Source organism: Coturnix japonica, chromosome 3, assembly GCF_001577835.2.
Source record: "Coturnix japonica isolate 7356 chromosome 3, Coturnix japonica 2.1, whole genome shotgun sequence".
Taxonomy (NCBI): Eukaryota; Metazoa; Chordata; class Aves; order Galliformes; family Phasianidae; genus Coturnix; species Coturnix japonica.
In genome coordinates this window covers 7,364,359-7,380,650 of record NC_029518.1, presented here as the reverse complement: position 1 = coordinate 7,380,650, position 16,292 = coordinate 7,364,359, and the positions used below count along the sequence as shown (strand labels likewise).

General features: G+C 40.0%; 1 protein-coding gene across 4 annotated transcripts; it reads left to right on the top strand.

Moving 5' to 3' along the window:
• The first annotated feature begins 6 nt into the window (after positions 1 to 6).
• Positions 7 to 15,422, top strand: CFAP36 (cilia and flagella associated protein 36). Of its 4 annotated transcripts, none has more exons than XM_015856833.2 (10): positions 7 to 273; positions 2,790 to 2,854; positions 3,743 to 3,844; positions 4,716 to 4,830; positions 5,756 to 5,843; positions 7,011 to 7,062; positions 9,280 to 9,403; positions 12,822 to 12,967; positions 13,277 to 13,441; positions 14,970 to 15,422. In XM_015856833.2, exons 1-10 carry the CDS (start codon positions 156 to 158, stop codon positions 15,054 to 15,056), a joined length of 1,062 nt encoding a protein of 353 aa, XP_015712319.1. In that variant the 5' UTR covers positions 7 to 155; the 3' UTR covers positions 15,057 to 15,422. The 4 variants fall into 4 exon arrangements, with proteins under 4 accessions (XP_015712319.1, XP_015712320.1, XP_032299712.1 ...); XM_032443821.1 differs by lacking the exon at positions 7 to 273 and adding an exon at positions 518 to 572; XM_015856834.2 differs by lacking the exon at positions 3,743 to 3,844.
• Positions 15,423 to 16,292: the final 870 nt, after the last annotated feature.

The window sequence follows — 16,292 nt, the reverse complement described above, 5'->3', positions numbered from 1 at the left end:
CGGCCACAGGCCATTACAGCGGCCCTCTGCCCCCCGCAGCCCCGCTCCCCTCCTCGCACTGCGGGCCCGTGACGCCGGTTGCCGTGGCAAGGCGCGCGCGCTCTCCCCGCCCGACCCCAATCCCAAAACCGGCGGCTCCGCCGGGCGGCCCGACCATGGCGGCGGAGGAGGAGGAGGCCGACGTGGAGTGGGTGGTAGACAGCATCGCCGGGTTCCTGCGCGGGCCCGCCTGGTCCGTCCCCGTGCTGGAGTTCATGGAGCAGAAGTGCGAGGGTGAGCGGCGGGTTATGCGGCCCTTCCCGGCGGAGAAGGAGCCGGGTTGGCGGGCGGGGGGTGCTGTGGGAGCAGGGGGCGCCGCGCCGCTGAGGTAGGCCGGCACTCAGCGCTGAGGGGCTGAAGGCATCGTTCTGTGGTACGAGGAATAAAATGCGGCTTTCCGGGTCGCGTCTGATAAACCGCCGTGCTTGAGCTACTCCCTCATTCCAATCGGCTGTATCTTAAGAACGGGGCGTTTATTAAGTAGGAGGACGGTATGAAGGGAAACAAAGACGTATTAGCAGCTGCTTTAAGTGGTAAGAGGCTGGGAAAGCTGTCAGTGGTTTGGGTGAAGGCAGCTCATCAGCTGTATGGGCCGTTCTTTGTCATCCCAAAGCCACAGCATCCTGGGTGGGGTGGGCCAGGCATGCTCTGCTCAAGCAGGTGTCAGACGAGCACACGCGTAGAAAACCCCCGGTGATGATGAAGTTATATTATAAAATAAAAACCCGTTAACAGTCACCTATCCTGAGTTATTCAGCATGAAATAGAAGGAGTGCTTTCTTTAAGGAGAATCATTTAAGCCTTCATCAGTGCACCTCAGTGTTGACACACGGACATTGACACGAAGGCTTCCTGGTGCTGTCACCTTGTGCTGTGCAGCAACTCGTGCTGCTATGAACCTGAGAGTTGTTTCCACTCTTTGTGAGCTCTGAAGCAAGATGACTGTGAGAGCTCACACCTTTCCCTGGTACAGCGGTAAATGAGAAGGCTGGGTAAAGTTACCAGAGTCTGCCACGAGGAAGCAACAGAGAAAGCGTGGATGGAGTTTTTGCCTCAATATCTGCTCAGACCTCATGGCATTCAGGTGTTTTGATTGCCACAAAAGTGGGATAGGTGGGAGCTGCCTCTCTTGTTTTAGGAATCAGGGTGTGCATTATCCCTCTTTGTAGCAATGATCTCTCCTTAGAAGGTTGAGTGGAATTTACTGGCAGTAAGAAGATTTATGGAACCTCTGTACATTTCCATGTAGCGTGAAGCAGGCTTATATAATGGCCCCCTGCCGGTTTGTTGCTGTGTAAGAAATTAGAAGAGCAAAGAAGAGAAATGGGAACAAATGGTCTTCCAGGGTTTCATTGGACAACTCCCAGCAGCTGCTGAGAGAAAAGATAAGGCTGAGGAAGTGTTGCTGCAGCGTCAGGGTTGCTAAGAAGCACAGCTGAAGAAATGCAAACTTTTAATTGCAGTCCTGTGTTTGTTTGCTTTTCCGTTCGATAAAGGTGCTCATTCCACCACTGCTACTGGAAGTGTTTTGTCAGGACTCAGACTCACATTTTCCTACATGGAGAAATGAAACAAAAGCAACTGTTGGCTTTCCAGATTCTATCTGTTGAAAAGCAAGCTTCCTTGTGTTATTTAGAGGGCCAGAACTCTGATTAGATTCTTGTTTGCTGTAGGTTGTAATAAATTGATGCTAGCAATTAGGAACAGCCATCTCACATCACATCGAGGTTCTGACTGATGCCTCAGTGTTGTGGCAGCTGGAAAATGATCTTTCTAAGAGTCACTCTGAATTTTTGACAGAGTTGCACTAATTCTGTCACACAAATAGCATCACCACTGCAGATATCGTATGTTCACCAATTTGTAAGACAGAATTCCCATTCTTTGAATGACTTCAAAGCATGCAAATGGGAAGTGTCCAAGGTGGAGTGGCTAATCTTGAAGGGAACTGATGATGTCTTAACTCCTAAGCCTCTGCTTTAATTGCTGGGTTTTACATTACTTGTGTTCATGCTGACATGATAAAAATGCAAATTGTAAGTGTAAAACCCCCACTCTTCCATTTCTCTTTCCTTCTGCTGCTTCTATTCTATGGTACAGAGATTGTTAGCTTGGGATTTCCAGTCAAGAGTTGTTAATGCTAGTCTATATGAATAATAATAGTGTCTGCTGCGTGGATTCCCATTTTTGTCTGGACCAGGGTAGATAACAATTTAGCAAATAATAGTAAATCACCAGCACCAGATCTTCTCCTTGCGGCTCTCTCTTAATTGTTTTGCAAGCAGGATCTCTCTTTCCTGTGTCACACTGACTTGATAAGCAAACGGCATTTAAAATAAAGGTTCAGGTCATTAGCACAGCCTTCATTTAAACGTATGCAGAGACAAATAACCCGATTCAATGTCATCTGCTGTATTAGAACAACCTCACGCAAGTTCTCATGGTAGCTCTTACATTAAGTCTTACTTCTTAATGCATCTATCTGCTGAATCCTCAGCTTGCTTAGAGATCACTTCTGTTGTGAAGATGCGTTTTTTAGTATTAAATTAAAAGTCTTAAAAAATTACCACAAATACGTGTCTTAGCCTGAATGTGTGAAAAATAAGTTTTTATTATAGATCATGTCTTAACTTATCACATGATTAAATGTATGAACTTTTAAAGATCAGTTTTACTCTAAATTATTTTGTGGTGCTGGTATTGGATGTACTGGTACTTGTGACACTGACTCGGAGATGTTTGTTTTTCAGTATTTGACGATGAAGAAGAAAGCAAGCTGTCTTACACAGAAATTTATCAGGAATACCAAGCGCTGGTGAGTGTTATTTGCTATTAGTGGTAGATTTCTAAGAAATAATATGCTGACAGAAATAATAATAATAATAATATTTCTAGTTGTGTTATATTTGTTATTCAGAATTTTCTAATGTTGCATGCCATAAATATTTAGGTATCCTTTGAGCCATAGTCATCTTTGCATTTTTGGCTTAAACACAGAAATGCAGGAATGTTATTTTTTCTTACACAGTTACCTATTTTTCCTTAATGTTAGTGCATTGGCTAGCTAGAACACTGTTTATAAGCTGGAGAGTCTTCACACGTTATGCAAAGTTAAAATGACAAACAGCACAATGTTAGAAAACATGTAAAACTTGTTTCCTTATGAGACCAGTAAACCTATTGAATTATTTCAAGTATCAGAACAAAATACAGAATGTTTTTGGAGCATGCTGAAAATAACTTATAAATCAATGCATGCAGTTTTCTAAAGTGTTTCCTTATGACAAGACTTGGTAGTACTCGATGTCAGGAACCATGAGTGGAATGAATATAGGCCAGCAGTGATTTCTGCTGTGGTCCTGAAGCATATTGGATACAAAGACTGGCAGAATGAAAATCTTTTTACATAACAAGTACAGATGTTGAGTAATATCAGCTGGGAGTCTGGAGAGAAGGTGGAGAGGTGAGGTCCCTGGAAGTTGTAGAGGTTCAGTTAAGCAATAACCAGTTTCAGCAACAAAAATCAGCGTTGGTTTACAACGGATTATAGAAGCAAATAAGCCAGAAGTATTGGAGAAATCAGTTATGTTATTGCAGTGATTTCTTTGTGAGTTTTTAAAAAACACAATTGCAGCAAGAAAGAAGATACACCATGATTCATAGGGAAAAATCTCTTAGAAAGTAAGGTTTATATTTCTTACAGGTTGAAAAATTATTAGAAGGTTATCTTACAGAAGTTGGCATTACTGAAGAGAAATTTCAGGAAGCTTTTTCATCTCCTCTTGCAAAGACTCACACTTCTCAGGTATATTTTCCTTTGCTAAGGAATGCATAGATTTAATTTTTTAGCTTTGTCTTTCCACAGATGCATGTTTGAACATGCAAACAGATACACATTTGAAAAGCTTTCTTTTTAAAACTTCCATGTTCTAAAACCTAATGTATCTGTTTATATTATAAACTTTGACCGGCAAAATGTGTGTCTTTAAAACAGCAGCAGGTACTTGTGTGGAGTCGCTCTTTTGAGATTTGTCATCCATGCTTTGTACTATCTAAACCAAACCCCTAAGCTTAAAGGTATGCCCGCCACCTTTATTTGCAGATTTGTTAGCTTTATGGTAGCCTTCAGCCTGTTTATAGTAGCAGAAAAACTTTAAGATTAAAAAAAACAGACATAAAAGCAAAATGTGTTTTCCTCCAATTTTGTAAAAAATAAACAGTAAAATCTATAAGACAGAGATTACCCTGAGAAGACAAGGCATGATTCTGCACTGCTTAGCCTGCTGAAGGTTATCTTTAGGAACTGTCTCAGGTATATGGGGCAGAGAAGTGGGAGCTTCTCCTGCCAGTGTCAAGTTTGCTTTGTTGAAATATCTCCTCTAGCAAGATTTGTCAGAGTGCACATTCCTTGCTCAAGCTTACAGATTTGTTCTAGAAATCCAACAAACTGTGATTGTAAACTTACACTGGGTAACCCTCCAGGCTTTGTGATAATATTGTAGCCATGATGATGCAAGGAAATAAACCCTCAAATTGTTTTCTTGCCTGTAAACTCTACTTGTACAGCTAGAAAAAACAGACAGATAAAAGAATGAAATTTGATATAATTTCAAGCAAACCGAGAAGGTTTCGATTTCTGTAGCTTAATTAATTTGCGTGTATCTTCCTTCCCACAGGCCATTTTGCAAACAGTACTGGCAGCAGAAGATTTTAGACTATTTAAAAAAATGATGGTACAGAAAAATATGGAAATGCAGTTGCAAGCCATTAGAGTCATGAAAGAAAGAAATGGTAAGAAGTAGTAATGTGAGGTTTCTTTCTTTCTTTTTTTTCTTTTAAAAGACTGTGTAATACAGTTAGAAATGAAAACAGAATGCTGGTCTAGTTGAAGTTAAGGGAGAACAGTGAGCTGGTTTTAATGGGACCAGGAGTTCAATATTTAGTTTTTGGATTATATTCTCAGACACAGCAATTCATTATCCTCTTTAAAGTAGCAGATTGTGAACTCTATAAGATTTTGTGTGAAACTTGGTCTGTTTTTTGCTAGAGAATTTTATTGAGTGTTAATTGCATCAGCTCATCAGGAGCGAAGTGCCAATAGCTGAGCTGTGCTATTTGCAGAGTGGTGTTGGTGTACTGTCTCTCATGCCTACCACACTGTGAAAAAATCTATGGACAGAGCAGAAATTTGGTCTCTGTCATTGTAATAGATCAGTGCTGTTAGGAAAACATGTTTTACACTCAACTCTACTGCTCTGTTGATGTTTCTAGAAGTATTTTTATCCTCTCCTTCATTTAATCCATGTCTTCAGTGTTATTACTTTGCTTTGTCTTACCGTGCACATGTTTTTTCCAGAGAATAACTCTTAAATTTTAAGCTTGATGCAATACCTAGATTAGAAAATGGTTTGAATAACCATGGTTGATTTGTAGCCTGCAGGAAATACCATATAACAATCAATGCAGACTAAGCCTAATATTTTGCCCTCAGATATCAAAACATTTTTGTTTCAGAAACTTGTGCCTTTTTGTAACTTGGTGCTGAGGATGTGGAATCTTTTTTGTAAACAGTTTACAATAAGGAAGAATTAGGTATATTTTTTAGTTTCTCTCCTTTGCCGACAAGATTTATTTCTTATCTTTGGCTGAAGACTAATGCCAACGGAGTACAAAACAACATCCTTTAGAGTAATGCATACTTTTATATTTTTGGTAGGTGTGTTGCCTGACTGTTTGACAGAGGGTTCTGATGTATTCAGTGAAATTGAACAAGAAGAAATGAAAGTACTCAGGGAGGTTTTAAGGTAAAATAAGAAAACAGTCCTACTTTCCACCTTCCTTTAAAAGCAAAGGATATAGGATCTAATGCTTCTAGCCTTTTCTAAGAAACTGCTTTAAGATGGTATCAGAAAAATGAATTATACTAGACAGTGGATGTGATCAAAGGTATCTGAAGACATAAGAATTACCACTCTGCCATGATGGAACCATCTTAGTGATTTGTGGAATGATGTTCAACTTTAAAAGCCCCACTGGTTCCATTCTCCTCTGAATCACAAGGCAGAGCTGTGTTCAGTGACTCTGGTCAACAGAAGCACACTAGCTATAAGCTGTTCTGCGAGCACCCTAAACCCAGGTCTGGAGATATAAACCAACACTGCTTAAAGCAGCTTTATTACTCCTTAACAAGGGTACCATACTTCGTTCTGTGTCCTTTAAAACCTTGGAATGGCAAACTCTGCTTCTGCAGTAGTCTTTATTAGTTTCCACAGCTGCCTCCTTAGCTGTCTTTAATGACTCTGATTGTGATCTAAGATGCATGAGGACTGATACAACTTCTATAGATTCTCCTCCACTCCCGGTTCACCCATGTATAAAGACTCATGAACAAATAATAACATATTAACCCATTTGGGTTATATTAAATTATTTTGCCCTCTGTGTTCTGGAAGTACTTTTTCTTTAGCTGTCCAGAACATGCTGCTGTCACCACTGCTGAAACACATCATCAAGCACCTCACTGTGCTAATATCCAGTGCCTGGTCTCCGTAAACACTGAACAAGCATCTACAAATGTCAATGGGTGCAATTTTTTTTTTCTGCATAAAGGAATCTAACAACACACCTTCAGATGCTTCAGACAGCCACAAAGATTTTTAGGAGCACTGAACACAGGATCTTGTTCATTTCCAGTGAAAATGCTTAGTTAATAGTGATTGTGTTGAAAAATATTGTTTTGTAGCTAAGAATTTACTCTTATCAAATTGTGTCATTGGGCTCCATTGTATCTGTTGTCATTTCTATGGACATAAATAGGAGACTCTGCTTTCAGAGTGACCTGTGTATTCTGGACACTTAAACACATTCACATTATCCAACAATTGATTTGATAGTCCCCAACTATGTAAGCAGTGCTAAACTTCCATAAAAGTCATTGGTATTAAAGTCTCAACTTATGTCCCGTATTACAGGAAATCTAAGGAGGAATATGAAATAGAGCAAGAAAGGAGAAGGACAGAAGAAGTGAGTATCTTATCTTTCTAGATGGTTTATGCTGAGAATTGAGAAATACTTTGAATATTCTTGTCCCAGGCATCAACGGTATCTCTCCAAGCCAGCACATGCCACCCTAAGCAAATAAGAGCTCTATCAATAAGGCCTTCAATTTGAAGGGTCTGTTCTGTTTACATTTTTCTTGATGGTATAATTGACATTAATACCATGTATAATGCCAGTATCCACCAGTCATTTGGTGCAGCTCATAAACATATTCCTTTAGTATTTGAATTGTAAGATTCTGGCAATGGCTATCAGCCTTTCAGATTTAGAGAACATCTGAATTATCAATTTTGTCAAGATCAAAGAAACTTCAAAGTGTAAGCTTCTTAGTGACTACAGCATTCCTAATCTTTCAGGAATGTTAAGAATTGCTTCATAGACAGTATAGTTATTCATTAAGTCAGCCCAGCCCTGCCAAAACTTAATCACCAGGAGCTAGAAATCCCTTCCAACTTAAACCATCACTCAGGTAACTGAATGTAAGTGGGGACTGACTGAACTGCCAGTTGTTAAGCAACTGAGAAGCAGATTGAAGTCTGAGTAAGGCTTCTCTGAGGAAGCAGCAGTGAAAATGTGTCAGTAAACCTCCCCTTCAGCAGGAGCATATAGTTCAAGTATAGGAAAAAAAAAACAAAATTGGAGGCTGTTTATAAAGGGAGGGAACAGAATTGCTTTTCTGTTCTTCTCCATCATAGGAAATTGAGCCTAGCAGATTTGAAAAGAGAAAGCATTGTCTGTTTCTTCAGCCTGATTGACAGAGGAAGCTACCTGGAGACCAAATGTAACTACTGTAGAGGTTTCCACTTTATTTCCAAGCTTACTCCTTAGTTCAAACCCATGACACATGCAGGTGATAGTCATGCTAGTGAAATTCCACCAAAGTAACCTCTCCTACTGACACTGCAGAAAAATGGTGAAAAAACACATTGTTTCCTATGTTACAGCGATGCATTACAGGAAATGAGTCACCTATTTTTACAAATCTAGAAGCTCTTTGTCTAATTTTAACAACTGATGTTCTATCTCAGGTAAAGGCTTATCCAAATCCATACAGACCAGCCAGGAATATCAGTATTCCTGATAGACAACCCAGATTACAGTAGGGTCTCATTTTTCAGCCTAGCCACTGAACTGTTTATTCTTGGAATAGAAATGCATGTATGGGGCTGTAATATCTCATGAAATGCACTTTATGGTTTACAACACCTATTTAGTAGTTCTTTTTTTTTTTTTAAAGACATACTTCCCAGTGTATGTAATTCTGTCAGCCAAACTACTTAATTATTGGAAGACTGTTCTGCATATTTCATAACAATAAAACTTGGCACTTCAGCTTTATTTACTCAAAGGTGGAATTCCTAAATCTTTCTATCCATAGAAAACTGTAGTAAAGAACACATGAAAAATGCAATTTAAACTTGCCTTACCATGACTGATCCTGTTGGGATGCCTTCTGCCACTTCTTTCAGTTGCAAGACCAGACCTTAAGAGTTTAATAATGCAAAACTTATTTGGAAGGCATTGGCAGGAAGTCTGGCTAAAGAATTACTTCAAATTCACTCAGTACATCAGTTTAACTCAACAGAAAAGCATGAATGAGAGGGCTAATGAATATTATAGACATTTTCTGGTCAGCTTCCAGCTTCTTCAGAGGTGGATTGTATTGTCAAGATTTCTCAGACAAGCATAGAGGTAAAGCAGTATCAGAAATCATCCAACCTGTTATTTCTATTCAGGTGATTATGTTTATTTCTGTGCTAACTTCAGTATATTCTCCTAAGTTCTTTTACTGTATGACGTGTTTTTATGGTAGGTGAAGGTCTGTTTGAAAGTCACAAGCAAAGCATGGAAAAAAGACCCAAACACCCAAGTTACCCATTTGTAGCTGAGAAACAAAATGTCAATTTATCTGATGTTCTTGATTTTGGTTGTTGAGTAGAGAATAAGTTTTGAGCTAAAACAAAGAAGCTCATTTATAACTATAAGCTAGCACAAACACTCCTGTCAGGTAAAGCAAAATGAGTATTTTGCCTTCTTCACTTGACAATGCAGTATACATAGTGTAAACAACATCATTTTAATTAGGAGTTTTTAGGAGTTTCCTGTGTATCAGTAGTTTAATAGCTGGAATACAGCAGTAGGAATTGTAATGCTTGGTTTTGTTTGCTGTTTCAATTTAAGGCATGTGCTAAAAGCAAGTCACCAGCTGTGACCAGTATTCCAGGAGATTCAAGAGAAACTGTGGAAGTTAAGGAGTCTACTGATGGAGCTGATGGTTCTGAAGAAACTCCAAAATTATCATTAGGTAATTTTATGGGGAAGTTCAATACTGAATGTACAGCATACACACACAGGTGATCCTCAAAAGCAGGCATTGTATCTCAGTGGGATTTACTATTAAAGAGAGTTTGTGAAGGATTTATAGCTTGATATTCTCCAATAACATAGTTCCAGCTTGTTTCTTAAAGTCTGCGCTGTCCTTAGTTATTTTTCCATGTGTCTATTCCTTGTCTTTGTATGCATTCACACTAAGTTTTCATATCACAGACACTTGAGCTGGATACTTTTAGCCTTGGTAGTACCTGTAGGGCACTTTCCATTTTATGGCTGTTAATACACAAAGTCATTGTAGGACCCTCAGTTATTTAAAACTGCATTGGTGTCCTTCACGTTAGGAAATGTAAATGAAAAAAGTGTCACCTTTTAAAATATCTCTTTTTTCCCCATCTCATCTTTTGTGCCTTTCTTGAAAAGTTTTGTTACAGTTGTTTAAACTCTGATTCTCTACTTTCCACTCTTGTACAAATGCAGAAGACTTGCAGGTATGCTTGTATTCTTCTCTGATTCCTCTTATTTTTGCGTAGTTATGCCACCTTTCAGTGGCACCATTAGATTACAGATCTGCAGGACTTAATCCTGTATTTGAGAGACAGGGGATCTTGGAGCCTGGAAGTCAAAACTCATTTGCTGAGCCTACTCAACTGAAGCTGAGCATTTCTATGCTCCTTAAACTCCAAATAAGAGACAAGTCTACAAACAGCTCTTTGAGAATCTTCTTGCTTTGTCAAACTGGCATCATGTGACAACATACCTGTCCCAAGAGGCTACTATGAAAGTTTGTCACAGCTTACCTTCCAGTATAACCTCTTAGAAAAGCCGATACTGAGGGCAGAAATCATGGAGAGTGCATACCATTCATCTTCTTCCAGACTATTCTCATACAGAACTGAGGACTGCCTTTCAGGTCAGTCTCTTAATACCTAACTCCAAAGCATGGGGTCCCATCTAAAACTCCATCTTGGATAACAGGGTCATAACTTCAGCCTGAATCTCTTCTGCACAGTACCACACAACACTGGGAAAAGGCAAAGCACTTTGTGCCTCTCTATTTTCTCTTCGGTGTGGTTGGTCCCAGACCCTCACTGTCTACCAGACCTACTCTCAGATCCTGGCTGTATTCTCACTTGAAGAGTTACCTTATTGCAGAATAGAGTAGCTTGCATTTCTTATCTGAGGGAGGTATCCCATACCAAGGGAGCATCAGCTGCCTTGGCAATGTGACCCCTTACACAAAACAGTCCTCAGTCAGGGAAAAATAGCCTCCCCCCCACCCCTATATAAAGGTAAGTTCATAATAATAGTCACACACAGCACCTTGGAGTGCAGGTGATCTTTCCAGCATTCCTGAAGAACACCTCCCTTTCTTGATACCTGCAATTGTGTTTGCACCCAGCACGGATAAGTATGCAGCATCTGCTAGAGTGGCCCAGGGTGCTTGTCTTTTGAGAAGACTAAAGTAATTGCCCATATCAAGAACAGCGTTGCTTAGTCACCCACAGTATGAATGTACATACAGACAAATTCTCAAAGGAAAAAACAGATTATATGCCAGTAACTTACAGTTCTTTGGGACATTGCTTATTTGCACATTTGCTGTCGACCCTCCTTCACTTGTCTTCTTAGTGTCTCTTCAGATTCATGGGTTAAGTGAAACTGTGGGTCCTATGATCACATCCTACAGGTACTGCTAGGATATAAACATCTCCAGCTTGAGTATTTGCTGTATGGAAAGCAACAGCATAAATGCATATACACACAACACATTTCAAAGAACTACTTCCTGGTAAGTAGTTTTCCTTGTTTGTGGTGTTGGTTCTGGGGTAGGTTTTTGGCATGCAACGTATGTTCTTCAGGTCTTTTTTTCCCCCCTCCTCTGCTTTTTAAAGAAGGCAGCCCTGGTGTGAGGACATTTTCCTAGTATTTTTAGCTCTCACTGTAACTCTAAGTAATTTTATTTATCACAAAAAGATAGACATACTTCAGTGAAACACAAAATCTTCATCTTTATTTTACATTTCTTTCCTATCTTGTTTTCTGTACTTCAAGCATTCTTTCACCTTTGCCTTTCCCGCTGTTTTTTTTTTCAGTTATTGTTGTTTTCTGTACTAGAGAAATCAGCAGCATTGAAGGACTAAACTATTCCATGCTTTCACTTAAAACAACAGCAACTTCCTACAACAAAAAACCTACAAACAATTGAGCGAACAACTGTTTGCTCTGCAATAGTGTCAGTGAAGCAAGGTTTTGCCATCTCTTACTGTGCTTTGGTAGAGGCCAGGGAAACTGCTCATACTTTAATACTCAAGCCAATTATTTCTAAACGCTACTGAAAAATACTGTAGTGCATGACTGTAGAATTATAATTAGCTGCATTCATTTGCACAACTCAACTCAGAGATCACAGATACACTCAAAATGACTGTTTTATTTAAACAGCTCTAAGACCCTCCATTTTTAATAAAAATATAGTAGGGGCAGCAGCTTACCTTACTCAGAAATAGCCATAGGTAAGTTCAGGAGAAGTCCTGGTAAAGTTCTGGAAACATAGTCTGCTCTGTAGCCTAATGACTGGAAAACTGACTCTAGTCTCAGCAACCATCTTAAACACACAGTGGAGTTCTATGGAATTGCAAGGCAAAATTATCCTTTGTATCTGCAGATATGAAAAGCACAGCTGGGATCAGTAGAGGGTTTATTTGTTAACACAGGCAGCATTTGTCAAATAAAAACCAGCCAGAACTAAGCAGGGTGGCATGCAGGACAGCTGCCTTGCATGAGGTGAGGGGAGCTGATTGAGGAGGGAAGACATTGGGATCACCTGAGGCTTGCTGGAACCTCCCTGTCCAGAGCTCTCCTGGCAGCCCCCAGCCAGCCCACCTTGGGCTCTGAGCTCAGCTGGGGTCAGGCATGAAGCCAGCTTCCAATTTATCCTCACCTAGAGGCACGATCAAGTGGAAAGGTTGATCAAGATGAAACTGAAAGCTAAACCAGCACCCTTTACTTGGAGCTGGATGAAGTTTGTTGTGTGGGCTGCTGATTACTGACTCCTAATGAACACAGAAAGTGAAAGTACAATCATACTATAAACAGCCCACTGGAATACTGCATGTGAAATTACATTCCAAACTGTAGCAGTGGGGCAGATCAATATGATAGGAGGATCAGCACAATAGAAAAGTGCCATAATGGAAGATTGCTTACCCATATCAAGAAATTCCAGGTTCACAGGGGAAAGCTTTGCTAAGGAAGGATCTCCAGCAAGAGAAGAGAAGGAAGAGAGAAAACAGTTTATTTTTTATTTGATGTGTTACTGTTTTCTTTTCTTTTTTTTTTTCTTTTTTTTTTTTTTTTTTTTTTTTTTTTAATGTGAAATTGCTGTTTAGAGGAATCTCGGAAATCTGCAGTCCGCCCATTACAGAGAGGTCCAGAGAGCTTACCTCAGCCTGCCAAAGGGAAGGAAGACACAAAGAAAAGAGCATCTGGAAAATGTGCAGAAAATGCAGCACAGAAAACTGTAACAGAAGGACAAGTGAGTTTAAAACAACCAGCAATGCCTTCTGCCCCAAAACGTAAACTAGAATGACAGAAAGTCATAATATTGTTTTTTATTATTGTAATGCATTTCATAATGCAAGCACTGTTTATGGTATGCAGCACTTTAATTGCATGAAGATCAACACTCCATTTTTAAGAGTAGAATCCTAGAACTTAGTGTTCAGCCTTTAACCTTGTGGTAAGTTCTGAGTAAGACAGCTGTGGTTTGAAGTTTTCACTTGGCTTCTTCAAAGAATACATAAATTAATTATGTTATGTGTATTATTTCCCAATGTACTTCAAGAACATCCAGAGTACTCCAGAACTCGATGAGCAGCAGCTGAAACAACGGGAGGACTACCTTAAGAAAAAACGAGATATGCTAATAGCTGCAAAGAAAGAGTCAAGAAATAATATATTACCACCCCCAAGCACAGACCAGAAGGAAGAGGAACCATCTCCCAAAGAGGTAAAGGGTTCTTAAAACCCTTAAATACTTAAAATCATCCTGATTGCTTTCTAACAGCCAGGCAGTTTCAGTGAAGGTTTAGCTGATTGTTGTAGCAGTATTAAAGGAGCAAGTGGTGGGAGCAGTGGAATTATTTTCAAGTCACTGTTTTTGCAGATGAGTACAAGCTAAAAGTTTTAATGTTTAAGATAACATTTCACCTCTGTATTGTCAAATCCTGTTGATTAAGTTTATGAACTGTTAAGAGTGCTGGCTTTCTTCTAATCCTTTGACCAACTGTTTGGGATTCCTTAAATCCCTGGGACATTTTTTTCCAGCTAAGACAGGAAAATAAATTATTTTTTGAAGTCCTATTTTATGTAGAAAAACTTACTTAGTTTTCTTGATCTCAGAGGGGTTTTGCTTCTTTTTTTAAATAAATAAATTTTCAGTTAACAAATCAGCCACTGGAGTAGAAGTGATGTGATAATGCAATTTAGAATGACAAGGCACTCTGAGGAATAGATGCTGCTGTCATCTATCCAGCTGCTTCCAATACAAGCATTAGATGCTGCTGTCATCTATCCAGCTGCCTCCGATACAAGCAAATACTTGTGGAAGAATAAGAACTATAGGAAAGGGAATAGTAAACTTGTAGAGATACAAGAGAGATTCCATTCTTTGTGGTGTTTTTGTCCCACATACAAACAAAATGATCACTCCCCCAACAATGTTGGTTGATAGCTATAAAGAGTGTCCTCTGTTCAGATGCATCAAGGGCAGGGAGAGCTCTGTGGGATAGTTCTGCACCTCAGAAGGAAGATTTAATTGTGACTGTAATAATAAGACCATGTCCTCAAGAGATCCTCATCCCATTATTCTAGTTGGTAAAAAAAATGCAGCAGCACCAGGCTGGGTTGCAGCGTGTTTCTACTGTTTCAGCAGGTCATCCTGTCACTACAAAACCATCCTGGTTCCATCTGCAGTAATGGCTGAAGCACTTATCACAGTGCTGACCTTACAATCAGAAGATCTCTCCTAAAGAGGGCTTTGTCCTTGTGAGTGTAGTGCAAGGAGGTGAAACCGGTGATGGTAACAGTAAGTTCTGAGTGCAAGGAGAAACAGCGGTGATAACAACAGAGCCACTCTTGTATTAAATCCTACTTCCATGTGCTGCTTTTCAGTCTGTTAGGCAAATGCCGTGTATAAAACACAGTCTTCTGGGCAGTGCAGGGAGATAAACTCTTTCCAGTGGAAAAGGAGGCAGACTTACATAAGGTCATCCACGCTGCAGGATCTGCTTCCCAAGAAATGAAGGAACTTTTTCCATCATTCTGGGTTGCAAACGAGTTTGAAGGAGTGGGCATGCAGCATCAGGTTTGAAAGTGATGCTGTTTGGCTGTTCCTTGTTAGGAGAAAAGTTCTCTGCCAGCACTGTCTGCTGTGGCTCACCTGCCTGGGTAGCAGTAAGTGTTAGAAGCCACAATAGGTATTAGGAAGTCATGCAGTTTATTTATTGCAGTATTTTTGTTTTCCATTTTGTTTGTAGGAAATTTCAGAAGAGAAGCAAAAATTACTGCAGAAGAGGAAAGTGCTCGCAGAAAAACTAAAAGAAGAAGTTATTAACAAGCGGTAGTTTTGAGAAGCTCATTGCAGATCTCTCCAGAGCACAGGCATCTTTTAGAATGAATTACATAACCAATAACGGAACGGGTTTGTTTTCAAGTATCTCACACTTGTTTTTATAGAACTTTCAGACAACTCATTCTGTACTTTGTATAACATGTTTGAAGTTATGCTGAAATACATAAAAAATGGATTTTCCAGAATGCTGGAAACTCACTGATTTTCACTGGAATGTGCTCAACAACGAGGCAGCTTCACAGCCTCTGCCAGTCAAAAATACAATAAAAGCAAACACGTGTCTGTTAAAATAATAGCTACAAATGTGAACGAACAGATTTGAATAAAATAACCTAAAACCTAGAATATCAGAAATAAACTGCTGTTTTGGGCTGTAATGGATTCTGAGTTCACATGGATGTGCTACTGTGACTGTCTTGTATTTGAAGAAGCAGCTCATGCAACATGAAGGGAGAAGAGCTGGAGGATACACCACTGTACTCACCTTCCAGGCAGTTTACCCGTACCTTAAATTCAGGTTTGCTGTGAATAAGTTAAAGAACAAAGCAAAAGCTTCTTGTGCCAAGTAAGAGCTAGGAACATCACCAGAGCAATTTGGTTCCAAAGTCAAGTCTTCAAACAAGTAATTTACCAGTTTGTCTATGGCAAACTTAAAATGGAGCACGGGAGAGGGTGACCTTAGCGCATTGTTGTGGGTGGGCTGCGCCACAAAGCAAAATGAAGGGTGCTTGCTATGCCCAAACCAAAAAGAAGGGATTTTTTCTGGAGTGAAATGTAGAAGGAATGGAGCTGGCTGTGTGGAAATCCATAAGCGACAGACATTGCTGGATAGAAACTGAGAAGGAATGAGTTGCTGGACAGAAATCCAAATGAAAGGGGGCTTGCTTGTACAAAAACCAGAAGTAATTGGACTTGCTGTGCCAAAAGCCTGAAGGAAGGAGTCTTGTAGGGTAGAAAGCCAGAAGGAAGGGAGATTTCTGACCCTAAACCAGAAGGAAAGTGGCTTGCTGGGCTGAAATGAAGGAAATGGGCTGTCTGGGGTGCAAACCAGAAGAAGCACACTTGGTGGGCCAGTACCCAGAAGGGAGGTGTATTGCTGGGCCATAACAGAAAAGGAAGCCAGCTTGTTGGTGCAAAGCACAGACAGAAGGGGCTTGCTGGACCAAAACCCAAAAGGAAATCTTCCTGAACAGAAATTCAGAAGGAGGGGGGCTTGACATGTTGAAAC

What these genes read in the sequence shown, in the direction of transcription:
- CFAP36 (XM_015856833.2), top strand. Translation starts at nt 156, where the DNA reads ATGGCGGCGGAGGAGGAGGAGGCCGACGTGGAGTGGGTGGTAGACAGC. An exon ending in CAAAGACTCACACTTCTCAG is followed by an intron (nt 3,845 to 4,715) that starts GTATATTTTCCT and finishes TCCTTCCCACAG; the next exon opens with GCCATTTTGCAAACAGTACT. An exon ending in AACTCCAAAATTATCATTAG is followed by an intron (nt 9,404 to 12,821) that starts GTAATTTTATGG and finishes ATTGCTGTTTAG; the next exon opens with AGGAATCTCGGAAATCTGCA.